This window comes from Puma concolor, chromosome E1 (assembly GCF_028749965.1).
Source record: "Puma concolor isolate L17-30 chromosome E1, mPumCon1.1.hap2, whole genome shotgun sequence".
Taxonomy (NCBI): domain Eukaryota; kingdom Metazoa; phylum Chordata; class Mammalia; order Carnivora; family Felidae; genus Puma; species Puma concolor.
Window position 1 is genome coordinate 24,601,450 of NC_141680.1, and position 13,606 is coordinate 24,615,055.

General features: G+C 38.8%; 1 protein-coding gene across 22 annotated transcripts in view; it reads left to right on the top strand.

The window, feature by feature from the left end:
• ACACA (acetyl-CoA carboxylase alpha) overlaps positions 1-13,606 on the top strand; it is a 285,398-nt gene that overhangs the window by 115,025 nt on the left and 156,767 nt on the right. For all 22 annotated transcript variants that reach the window (XM_086686727.1, XM_086686712.1, XM_086686732.1 and 19 more), the window contains 8 exons: positions 1,220-1,390; positions 2,297-2,458; positions 2,783-2,946; positions 6,997-7,147; positions 8,131-8,234; positions 10,228-10,309; positions 10,708-10,853; positions 11,698-11,848. In XM_086686727.1, coding sequence (XP_086542853.1) covers positions 1,220-1,390; positions 2,297-2,458; positions 2,783-2,946; positions 6,997-7,147; positions 8,131-8,234; positions 10,228-10,309; positions 10,708-10,853; positions 11,698-11,848 — 1,131 coding nt within the window. The remainder of the gene's footprint in view (positions 1-1,219; positions 1,391-2,296; positions 2,459-2,782; positions 2,947-6,996; positions 7,148-8,130; positions 8,235-10,227; positions 10,310-10,707; positions 10,854-11,697; positions 11,849-13,606) is intronic.

Sequence of the window (13,606 nt, forward strand, 5' to 3'; positions counted from 1 at the left end):
GAGGAGAGCCACAAATATTACTCTAGTTATCAATCACAGGCTTTTCAAGGCCAGGTTTGTGGTGCGTTCAGAAATACAGTACCTTCAAAATTTAGTTTCTGGACTGTGTGCTTCCAGTCAGCTTCAGGTAAGAGTAACCACACCCTAAGATTTCTGGAGATAGTAACTTTTCCTCTAATAGTGAATCTTTGATACCAGGTTGCTTCAGGGTGAGAATCTAATCTGGTTTTGGGATATAAAAGTAGTTGATTTTTTTCACATTCTGACTTTTTCTAACTATTTTTCTTAGACTTCGTGTATTGTCAGTGTTCCAAGTTATTGTAGAAGACAGTTTATCAAGTGTTTTGTTATGCCTAACAGTGAGACCACAACCTTTTTAGTCTGCAATATTTGTTTCCTTGCTACCCACTACTCTTTTGCTAAGGTGGCATCGCCATGTTTGAATTTTTCTAAATAGTAGCATCTTATCTGAATTTTATAATTTCTGTATGGATTAGTATACAGGTTAAGCTGTTTAAAAAAGAGGTCCAAAAAATACAATGACTTAGATGAGATAGAAGTTTATTTTTCCTTCCTCTCATAATCTGAGGTAAGCTCTCCAGGGTTAGTAGGACAGTTCTACTTCCTGAGGCCATCTTGCAATTCAGGTTCTTTCTGTTTTGTTCTGCCATTCTTAGTGTGTTCTCATCTGCATGGTGGAAACTGGTGTGAACTATCATGATTACATTCCAGTCCACAGAAGGGGAAAAGCTAGGAATAGAGGACAAGTAGTTTCATTTCCAAAACCCGATTCAGTGCTTATGCATATTACTCACTAATGCTGACATTATATATGTCAAAACTGAGTCACTAACTAAAGAGAGGTTGAAGAGTATAGTCTTTAGCTGGACAGCCATGCTTCTAGGAAGATGACCAGGAATACTACAAACCAGGGCACACTGAATAGACTGTCACAATGTTTTATTGCCTGTATATACTTATACTGATAGGGTGAGGTTGCCTATGATGCCAGGTGAAAAACAGCTCTCCCCCGACTCTGGATTGAGTTTGGTACCCATGTCTAGGCACCTTGTGTAATAATCAGAGAGAGTGAAATTTACTCTTATGTGGCTAAAGACCTTTGGTGGCTCTTGTAAACAGTGGATATTTGAGTCAGGCTGTAGGGTCCACCAGCTGGTCAAGGTGAGACACTTATGTTGACTTGTATTTCCTCTTTGAGTGTGCGGTGAAACTTGCCAAAATGGTTGGTTATGTGAGTGCAGGGACTGTCGAATACCTCTACAGCCAGGATGGAAGCTTCTACTTTCTGGAACTGAACCCTCGGCTACAGGTGGAGCACCCTTGTACAGAGATGGTGGCTGATGTCAACCTCCCTGCAGCGCAACTCCAGGTGAGTCACCCTGATCTTGGCTGAGAGAGTTGCCTAGAGAAGTTCTGAATGTCAGAGATGCCTGAGAAACTGGTTTAACTGGTGTCTGATAAAGAGAAGCACCTCCTATCTGAGTCTCATCTAATGTTCATCTCATGCTATATGGGTTGTGATGTGTGGGTTGGCTTTCCTGATGGGGTACAAATCTAGTAATACTATCATATTTTTTAGCCAGACACATGTGATAGAAACTGTCATAGCTTAGAAAGAAACTTTAAAAATAATATGCTTTATTTGATTATTTTAATTGGAAAAAACCCTTGTAATTGTCCTCTACTCCTTATTACTCATGTTCTATATTAAAGCAGTTCCACATCAGAGTGGTGGTTGTAGTTTCTCCTGGCAAGACTATGGCAGCACATTACTTTTATAATGTTTAAAGTGCTAGCTGTCAATAATGTTTTCTCCACTCATCCCAGGAAACAAGCATGAGGGAAGCAGTAATTAATGGCTAATGATGAGGTCTGATACTATTTGTATCTAATATGTTCTTTGCCCACATTGGGAGCTCCTTCTGGGTTTCCATTAAGGACCAAAGATTTATTTACTTTCTCCAGTGGTTTGTGTGAATAATTATGAAGTAATTATGACACAGTTAGGACTTTTTAGCTGTCTGAACTTCTTGGATAGGCACTTACACGAACTCTTCCCATATATATTTTAATTCTGCTCCTTTAATGGAGAAATGCAATAGACACACACACACAACTTAGAGTTACCTATTTGATTATTGTAGAATACAGGTTACAATAGAAATAGAGTATTTTAGGTGAAGGTTACTAAAATGAAAAATCTTGTAGGTAATCTGATAGCCTCCACATTTTAAGGAAAGGAACTGTGAAAAATGAGTGATATGTTTCCTTTCAGATTGCCATGGGGATCCCTCTGTATAGAATCAAGGATATTCGTATGATGTATGGAGTATCTCCCTGGGGTGATGCTCCCATTGATTTTGAAAATTCTGCTCATGTTCCTTGCCCAAGGGGCCATGTTATTGCTGCTCGGATCACTAGTGAAAATCCAGATGAGGTAACCCATCACTTAAAAGGTTTATACTTTTTTTTTTTCTATCTTGTGACTTCCTCTGGAGATGGAAATTTATAGAAGTCTCATCAGAGCAGACAAATAAGTGATCACTGCTCCCTTGGCCATTTAATCCAACTTTAGTCATTATGGAGTCCTTATTGGCTGGGTAGCACTGGATGTTGGCTCTCAAGCCTTTCTGATTTTTGTGCATCATTTCTGCTTTTGTGTATGATTAACACAGAGTCTAAACAGTGAATGAAGAGTGAACAGTATGTTCTCTTCCTTGGAAGTATAATATGGTTTCTCATATTCTTCATTCTCTAACAGGGTTTTAAGCCCAGCTCAGGAACAGTTCAGGAACTGAATTTCCGTAGCAATAAGAATGTTTGGGGTTATTTCAGTGTTGCTGCTGCAGGGGGCCTTCACGAATTTGCTGATTCTCAGTTTGGTCACTGCTTCTCCTGGGGAGAAAACAGAGAGGAAGCAATTTCGTGAGTATAATAACATTTGATTGCATTAAAAAAAATAAATTTGTTCTAATCTTCAGTGAATGTGTGATCATGGGAATGGAAATTGTCTGCTACAGAAGTACTGATACTGTTTTGGAGGAAATATATCTTCAGTTGTACTTGCGTTCATGTTTTGTTAAATTATGCAGTGTTTGGCAGATGTTTTTCTGTTTGTTCTGAGTCTTTTCAAGTATTCTTACTTTAAATATTTTTGATAAGTTTATAAAATTGATTGCTTTAAAGAAATCATATTTTTCCACAGAAACATTGTTTTGGTGGGGGAGGTAGATTCTTGACCAAGAGTTTGGTATCATATAAAATCATAGGTGGGATCTGCTGTTTGTCATCAAAATAAAGGTATGGCTGTAAATGTCCTACAGTCATTTAAAATAATAAAGTTAAGGGTCCCTGGGTGGCTCAGTCAGTTAAGGGTCTTGATTTTTGGCTCAGGTCTTGATCTCATGGCCAATTGAGCATGAAGCCTGTTTAAGATTCTCTCTTTCTCCCTCTGCCCCTCCCCTGCTCTTTCTCTCTCAAAAATTTTTTTTAATAAACATATATATATTTTACTTTTTTAAAAAGTTTATTCATTTATTTTTGAGAGAGGGAGAAAGTGTGAGCAAGGGAGGGCAGAAAGAGAGAGGGAAAGAGAGAGAATCCCAAGTAGGCTTCCACAGTTAGCACAGAGAGCCTGACACGGGGCTCGAGTCAATGAACCGTGAGATTATGACCTGAACTGAAGTCTGACTTTTAACCGACTAAGCCACCCAGGCACACAGCCCCTGCCAGTTTTTTTTTTTTTGAATAATAAAGTCAAACTGCTTGTTATGTAAAAACTATATAAGGGAACTATCCACATTGTTTATGAGACCTTAGTGTGCTATGACATATACACATAGCTTATACACATATGACTGCTATGTCATAAGTTATTAATATTCTATTAAACATAAATATTAAACATTAATTTTTATTTATTATATTGTTAATTAAACATTAAAAAATACTACAAGCAATTCTGCTTTCCTAAAACAGTAGGGCTCTAGGAAGTAATTGTAACACTTCAGATATTTTAGAGTATCAAAATTGAACTAGTTCTTTCTATTTTTTTTTTTAATGTTTATTTTTGAGAGAGAGAGAGACAGAACGTGAGTGGGGGAGGGGCAGAGAGAGATGGAGACACAGAATATGAAATAGGCTCCAGGCTCCACACTATCAGCACAGAGCCTGATATGTGCCTCAGACTTATAAACTGTGAGATCATGACCTGAACTGAAGTCAGACACTTAACCGTCTGAGCCACCCAGGTGCCTTAGTTCCTTCTATTTTTTAATGGTATATTTTCTTGAACCACCTATGTTTATAACCATTTCTTTGACCTTCGCTCTGTATCCATCCATAGGCTGAGTAGTCAATAGATATTTATTAATAAAATCAGCTTTTTAATAATGTGTATACAGAAGTAGGGAACTCTTAATTTTTCTCTATTTTGTCTTCTACAGTTCTTCCCATTTATTCAAAACTATAAGTAAAGTTTTTCAAAATTAAAGCAATACTACCAGAAAAATTGTCTGCTATAAAGATGACTTTTTCTTTTGCAGCTATATTCTGCTTTACCAAAGTAAAGAAAGCTTACATTAGAGCTTGTAAAATTGGTGGCTTTCCAACTAGTCACAGCCACAGATGTGTTTTTATTGGCTTGCAGAGTGTTAATTTTTAAAAAATTGCCAATATTTAAAAATTGGGAAATTGAAATAAATATATGGATTTCTGCCTTCTCTTAAAAATGGGATGATAATGACAACACTGGTTTTATATTCCACTTGGCAAAAGTTTACTGAAGCTTTGTGTGGCTGCTGCTTTTAGAGGAAACATGAACTCTCTCACCTAGCCCCCATCCATTCTGCCTCACTCATTTACATTCCCAGAGTGGCCTCTATTGGTATTTAGGTTTAAAGTCTTGATTACGGAGAGACCACTGAGTATTTTCTATAGCACATGTCCTCTAATCTGGTTCAGAAGCCTTTGCTCCTTACCTCCTGACCTGCTGTGTACATTTCTCTATGGTGTGAAGCTAACTAGGTTAACTTCTAGCATATTAAAAATATGGTCTTTATAATAACCTTGCTTCTTGACAACATGCCAGAAGTTCATTCTTCAGCTCAGTTTGTTTCTTCTTTCTGCATAACATTAGATCTATATTCTTCAGCTTGGTGTTCATATTCTTATTTTCCAGAATAGCCTCAATCCCCATTTCAGCATTATTTCCCATAGATGGTCATCTAAATACCATGAGAACAGGGCCATGTTTATCTTATTGCTGCTGTATCCCCTGAACATAGTGTTTAGTAAATATTTGTTGAATAAATGGCTTTGTCACTAGTTCCTGTCCTCATACCTCAATCCTAATGTACCCTGAACACAACCCATGTTTTTGTCCCTCTTTCCCTTTGTTTTTGCCATTTCCTGTGTCCATTCATTCATTCATTACATTTATCAGATATTTTCTTAATATCTGTTGGTGATGGCAATATAATGAAGACACAAATAGAGTCTGTGTTCTAATGGGATGTTACAGTCCACAAGAAGACAGGCAATAAGCAACTAAACTCAATGTAGCAAGTGCTGTCTGTAATAGTGGGGTTACATAAATGCGTTATAGGAACATACAGCTGAGTCAGCTAACTCAGTCTGGGGAGACCAGGGACGGTTTCCCAGAAAGAAGTGACATTTAGATGGTTAAGAAGCATATAGGAATAAACCAGGCCAAGAGGGTGTAAAGAGGAGGATGGAGGTGGAAAACAGAAAAATAGTTTAGGCTGAGGGAATGCCTGGACCATTGGGATGATATTCCTATCACTGTCCTAATTCCACCTATACTTTTATCCCATGTCGGATTCCACGTGCCTCATGAAACCATAGGGAGGTGGATTTTCTCCCTTCTTAAAACTAGTCCAGCATTTTGCTTGTATTTCTACTGGTATTTATGATATTCTGCCATATATTTTGAAAGCAGTTATTGTATCTATATTCTCTCTCCCTTATGAGTCTCGTATGTGTCTTGAGTCTGTGAGATACCTAATTAACAACAAATTAAATATTTGTTGAAGTAAGGACCTGCCCTTTGCGAGATAGGCACTGGGCAGAAAGGTACAGGAAACGACTCACAGTATTTGAAATTTTGTTAAAATTAGATCATTTTTTAGGCCGCCTGGGTGGCTCAGTCAGTTGAGCGACCGACTTCAGCTCAGGTCATGATCTCACTGTGGGTTCAAGCCCCGCGTCGGGCTCTGTGCTGACAGCTCAGAGCCTGGATCCTGCTTCGGATTCTGTGTCTCCCGCTCTCTCTGCCCCTCCCCCATTCATGCTCTGTTTCTCTCTGTCTCAGAAATAAACAAACATTAAAAAAAATTTTTTTAATTAGATCATTTTGCACCTAATTGGGAAGTAACAAAAGTAATGAGCAATTCCTTCCACAGATGTCTAAAATGCAGCTTAAAAAAAAACCTCTCACATGGAGGGTCAGGCTGTTACCTGACTGTACCCAGCCTATTGTCTCGTTGTATGGAAACCTCATGAAGGTATTAGCATTAGAAAAAATGTATTGAACTATATACTTAAGTATATTTTATTCTGTGTCAAATATACTTTAATAAAATAAATAAGGTATAAGGAGGGGAGAATTATGCCCTAATCCTAGTTAGTTAGCAATAAATGAATAGAATGGTGGAAACTCAGTAAGTGAAAACTGAGGGTGGTTTGCACATAGTTTTTTCTGTACTCTACATAGTGAAAGGTGATATGCTGATGCTTTTATGGTAATATCAGTCCAAACTTTGTAAGTTTACTGACTTACAAACTCCTGTCTGGAATGCACGTGAATAAACACAAGTAACATGTGCACCATCATTTGTGGAACTGTCTCTCTCCTCCCTCCTAAGACTGCAGAAGAATTGAAAGAATTCTTTAAAATGATTGAAAAACACTAAAACACTCATTGCTGAAACAGATCTGCTTCTGTTCTTCTCCCAGAAACATGGTGGTGGCTTTGAAGGAGCTATCTATTCGGGGTGACTTTCGAACTACAGTTGAATACCTCATCAAATTGCTGGAGACCGAGAGTTTTCAGCTGAATAGAATTGACACTGGCTGGCTAGACAGACTGATAGCAGAAAAAGTACAGGTGTGTATTTCCCCACTTGCCATACAACTTTTGGGATTGGGTTTTTATAGGGTTGTGGTGTGATCAGTCCATGTCACTAGAGAAAATTTATTTGATTCTAATGTAAATGATTGTTGATCTACTTGGTAAAATCCAGGAGTCAGTGTAATTTCAGCACCATCAGAGTTCTTGTGCTTGTGTTACACAGTCACTTTACGTGTTCTAGTATTATTTCCTAAAATATATTTGAGGAGAAGCGTCTAGAGATTGAAATATGTCTGTCCTCATTTGATGTTAAGTCTGCTTCAGAGTTACCCACTTTTATACATCTACCAAGTGCTGATGAGAGGGGTCTCATTTAAATCAGCAGTTACCCTTTGTTCCTGAGTCACTGGGATATTCTAAATAAGATTTTGTATAGAATCATTAGATGCATCTAAATTATCTGAAGGTCCAAATTTTGATTATATACCATTTTTCTTTGAGATTATCAGTAGCCAGATACTTGTACCTTTTTGAATGGATTTGTTAATTTATTTTGAGAGAGAGAGAGAGAGAGAGAGAGAGCGAGAGAGAGCAGGAGAGAGAGAATCCCAAGCAGGCTCTGTGTTGTCAGCACAGAGCCGACACGAACTCCATCTCACAAACTGTGAGATCATGACCTGAGCTGACATCAAGAGTTGGATGCTTAACCGACTAAGCCACCCAGGCACCTCTTGAATTTATTTATGACAAAATCTTGTTTTTGAGCTCTTCTTTGATTGGTTCAGTGGAAATCTTAGGGAGAGTATAGAGAAAGATGTTTTTCATCTCTAATTAATTGAAGTCTCTATTCAAATTCTAAAAGTAAAACATGTTTTTATCTCAAATATCAGTTGAACAATAAGGTTGTAGATTCTCAATGCTAGCTGTTTCTTCACAGCAAATTTGGATCTGATTTAAATTGAGGGGCCATGGTGCCAAGTGACTATGCTTTTGACCTGCCCTCTTTTTCTTTTTTTTAGGCAGAGCGACCTGATACCATGTTGGGAGTTGTGTGTGGGGCTCTCCACGTGGCGGATGTGAGCCTACGGAATAGCATCTCTAACTTCCTTCATTCCTTAGAAAGGTAGGCTTTGTTTCTCAAAGGCAAGCCAACCAGTGGTCCTGGTTCAAAAATCCATTTATTCTTCTCTATCCCTGGCAGCTCGTGAGTGGTACCTATTATTCAGTGACGATGGAGGCGAGGGCGAGAAAAGTTGTGGGAGTTTTCATGGCAAATTATTTTGGGACTCTAACTTCAGATTTTAGGAATTAACTTATCCAGAGTTAGAATGGGTTGCTTTTTAAAAACAAATCCAGCTGAAGTAAGCATTCTCTCCTGTACAAGTATCAAATGTTTCCAAATCCCGCCCCCCCCCCCCCCGCCCAGGGATGAAAATCTGGTATTTCCCACTAGCATTGAACCCTAAATATTTCATATATTACCTGCAACACCTTTCAGGAATTTGTAATTGAGACTGATATTCAGGATGACCTCATGAGTCTTTCAAGTAGAGAATCAGACTGTATGGAGCTCAACTAATTTCTAACTCTGGCTCTGGACATGAGGCTCTGCCTTTGAGTCCCTGGAGGAATGGTCCAAGGGGCTAATCATTTTAAAGCACTTTAATCATAGGCACTGTGTTTCCTTCTATGTTATTAGACTTCTATCAGCTTTCTTTTAAGGTGTCTGAAAGGGAGAAACAAAATTGTCACAATTGAACTGAGATTGCAGTTATTCAAGTCTTAATGATAAATATCTTTCATTGTGTTGCTTTCATGCACTAAAACCTTCAGCAGCTCACATTACCCTTGTGTATTAAATCTAAATCCTTCAGTGTGACTTTCAACTCCCTATATACTTTGGCCCCTTTCTACCAGTCCAGTTTTGCAACATGCAATCTCATGTTCCTCAACATGCAATCTTTAATCTAGTTAAATGGTTTCCTTACTAGTGTACAAATGTGTCACACATAAAATCTCCTCTGCAAGCTTCCCTCCACCTTTTTAATGCTAGTTATTTTTTATTTATTTTTAAAACCTGTATTTTGAAATAATTTGATTTAGAGTGGCATGAATAGTACAAATAACCTCTTTATATTTGCACAGATTCATCAGTTATTTACCTCTTGCCTCACTTGCTTTATCACTCGCTTTTTCTGTTGTCAAAAATCTTTCTTGATAATATTTCCCTCCTTGGCAATGTCCTTCCCTTTCCCCTGAACCCAGCCATGGCCTATTGCCTTTTTTTTTTCTTTTACTACCCCAAATGAAGTCCCAGTTGATAAGAGCAGATGAGGGTTGATTGTAGTGGAGCATTTATCTTTTATTAAGTTTTAATTTTATTTATTTATAATAACCAGTAATATATTCACATGGTTCAAAACTCAAAAGGCACAAAAAAGGTAGATAGTGAAAAGTTTCCTTCTTAGGTCTGTTCTTTGACCACCTAGTTTTTTTCTCTGTAGTCAACCCATGTTACCAGTTTTTTCTGTGATGTTTCAGATATACTATAAATATATATAAGCATATACACGTAATATTTGTTTCATCCCACCCCCTATTTTTTTTAATGTTTATTTATTTTTGAGAGAACGAGAGTATGTGTAAGCTGGGGAGGGTCAGAGAAAGGGGGGACAGGATCTGAAGCAGGCTCCGTGCTGTTAGCAGAGCCCAATATGGGGCTCGAACTCACAAACCGTGAGATCATGACCTGAGCCGAAGTCAGATGCTTAACCAACTGAGGCACCCAGGAGCCCCTCAACCCCCTGTTTTTTAAAAACACAAATAGTAGCATACTCTGAAACTGTTCACAATTTCACTTACCCTTTTCATTTAATGGTATAATTTGGAGGGTAGTTCATATTAGTACATAAATGTTTTCATCTTTTTGATGGCTGTATAATATTTCATTATAAGGCTTTTTCATAATTCATGTATCAGTTGCTTACTGATGGTCCTTTAGGTTGCTTCTGGTGTTGATGTTCTAGGAAGTGCTACAATTAATAACCTTTGAGATTTCCTTATGAACTTCTGGAACTTTCTAGGAGTAGATGTGTCTCACATTGTTGTTCTTTCAGGGGTCAAGTTCTTCCTGCTCATACGCTTCTGAATACAGTAGATGTTGAACTTATCTATGAGGGAGTCAAATATGTACTTAAGGTATGCTGAACCCAATTGAAGACTACACCTTACTTTTTGTCTTTCTTTGTTAGCTTGTTTTCTTTAAAGGTCAAGATATCAGGGAAATGTTTGGTTTACTGCAGGATAGGGTATTAGTGAAATTACAGTCATTTGTGTCAGTGTTTTAGTGCCCTTCAATGTGACATATGCAGCCAAGAGATCAGGAGTCAGAGAATAACCAGACTGGGGAAAAGCGTCTAGGGTCACCCTATGAGCTTGCAACAGGGCTGAGTCATGCCCACAGATATTGATGCTAAGAGCACCTTCCTCTCTGACAGAGCTTTCTTACCTATATCTTTAAGGTACTGAAATTTTGTCTGGGGTTCCACCTGGAAGGGACACACTGACTTGTCCCTTCTGGTTCTCATTCCCTACAGGTGACTCGACAGTCCCCCAACTCGTATGTGGTGATCATGAACGGCTCATGCGTAGAAGTAGATGTGCATCGGCTGAGTGATGGAGGGCTGCTCCTGTCCTATGATGGCAGCAGTTATACCACATACATGAAGGAGGAAGTGGATAGGTAAGGGACTGTGTGAGGTCCATTTGCTGGTCATTGTATCAACCTTTCCTCTCAGTAGTCACCAGCTCTGGGGCTTTTTCAGGGCCTATTTGCGTGTTCTTTTTTAAATAAAAAGAATAGTACATGTACTTAACAAAGATTTCAAGAGTACAAAAGTGTTTATTTCCAGTTAAAAACACTGTTTCTCTGCCACTCCAATGTGAGTAGAGAATGAAAAATAAGTTCTCATCTTTTCAATCAACCACTGTTAACAGTTTATTTTTGCAGAAATTTTATGTGGATATATAATTTTTATATATGTACATACTGTGTTTTTCTTTTGCATACATTCACAAGTAAAAATAACCTTTAGATACTGTTCTGCACTTTCTTTTTTTCCTTTAACAGCTATCATAGACCGTTCAACACCAGTTATTCAACGTTAGTGCGACAGTTTCATGAATTAACATACGTAAAGTGCTTAAAACATTGCCTGGGGCATAATAAGCATTCAAGAAATTATTAGTTGTTATTAGTTGTTAGTTATTATATCATCATCATCTTCATGTTCTTTTTTTAAAATAGAGTTGTCTATTCTTTTCAATGGTCATATAATATTCCATTATACAGATGTACCATAATTTGACCCTTATTGAAGGAGATTTTGTCTGTGTGCATTGTCAGCAAAGATGGGATGAATGTTCTGTTTTCCTGTATACAGAATAAAGTTTCCAGTTTGAGGAAGGAGGGTTGTGGGTTTTTTGCTGTGTTTTTGTTTTATTTCAGATTGACATTATTCTGACATTCTCCTTTACAACCCAAGGTGCTTTATTTATTGGCTTACATACTCCTACTTACCTCCTAGATATCGTATCACAATTGGCAATAAGACCTGTGTGTTTGAGAAGGAAAATGACCCTTCAGTGATGCGCTCACCTTCTGCTGGGAAGTTAATCCAGTATATTGTGGAGGATGGAGGCCATGTGTTTTCTGGCCAGTGCTATGCTGAGATTGAGGTCAGTGTGGCGGTGGGCCTCTCAGGGCATGGGCGGGTGGGGGGAAGGTGGGGAAAGCATCTGCTGGGATGGACTAGGACTGAAGAGTAACAGAAAAGAAAAGGAAAGTAAAGAGCATCAGTTGGTTTAATTGGCTTATGAACATGATTTTAAAAACAAATAAAAAGCTCACAGTTTTTCTCGGACAGATGAGGAATCTCTTGCTCCAAAGATAGATACTGGGCAACAACAGTGCTTACCGGTTGGTTATAAAGAAAAAAAAATAAAGATAGGTGGAGTGGGGCCACAAAACAGACAAGTAATGAAATATGAATTCCGAGAGAGTTAAGCACAGAGTGCAGGGGGGTCACTTAATCCAAATTGGGGTGCAGCTGGTGGATGTGGTGGATAGTAGGGGAGGATCTCCTGAAAGAGAGGGGACTTTGAGCTTACTTTTTTTTTTTTTTAATTTTTTTTTTTTCAACGTTTTTATTTATTTTTGGGACAGAGAGAGACAGAGCATGAACGGGGGAGGGGCAGAGAGAGAGGGAGACACAGAATCGTAAACAGGCTCCAGGTTCTGAGCCATCAGCCCAGAGCCCGACGCGGGGCTCGAACTCACGGACCGCGAGATCGTGACCTGGCTGAAGTCGGACGCCCAACCGACTGCGCCACCCAGGCGCCCCTGAGCTTACTTTTAAAAGATGGATAGTTGGGGCACCTGGGTGGCTCAGTCAGTTGAGCATCCGACTTCGGCTGAGGTCATGATCTTGTGGTTCGTGAGTTCAAGCCCCATGTTGGGCTCCCTGCTGTCAGCACAGAGCCCACTTCATATCCTCTGTCCCTTCTCTCTCTGCGCCTCCCCCACTTATGTTCTCTCTCTCAAAAATAAAGAAACATTAAAAAAATCTTTAGGGGTGCCTGGGTGGCTCAGTCTGTTAAGCATCTGACTCTTGATTTCAGCTCAGGTCATGATCTTGCAGTTTGTGGGTTCAAGCCCTGCATTAGGCTTTGTGCTGATGGTGCAGAACCTGCTTGGGATTCCCTCTCTCTCTGTTCTCTCTCTCTCTCAAAATAAATAAACTTAAAATAAATAGAAAATTCTTTAAAAGGTAGATAGTAATATACCAGGTGAAGAAGGGCAGGACAAATGTTTAAAGGGAAGAACGGTGTGTACAAAGGCACAGAAGAGAGTATAGTATATTTAGGGAACTGCAAGTACATCGATATTGCTTGAGAATTGGCTAAGGTTTAATGGGAAGTGCCAAGCAAACATGCCAAGTAAGTCATCATAACTTGAGATCATGAAGGACCTTATGAGACACACTAAGACGTTTAGGCTCCCCTGGAGGCAGTGAGGAGTCATAAAAGGATTTTACATAGACAACGGATACAACGAGATTTGGGCTGTAGAATGATTGTATTTAGTGACCTCGTTGGAGATGTATAGAGGATAGGGAATTCTGTTGGGAGGTTTTTCAAGTACTCTAGAACAGGTACGATGAGGGCCTAAACCAAAGACATGGTTGGAGAGGAAGATTTTTGAGAAGTTTGACAGGGCTTGGTAATTGGTAGATAAGGGAGAAAGAAGAGTAAAGAATGACCCTCAGATTTTGGCATGGTTATCTTTGGTTGACAGACCAACACCTAGATCATGGGTATAAGGAGGCTGAACTGTTAATCAAGTCTAAGTATAAAACAAGTAAAACACAAACTATGGCAAAATCAATTTAAACATTAGAAACAAGAAATGTCGGTAGCTGTCATTAATCCCTAAAG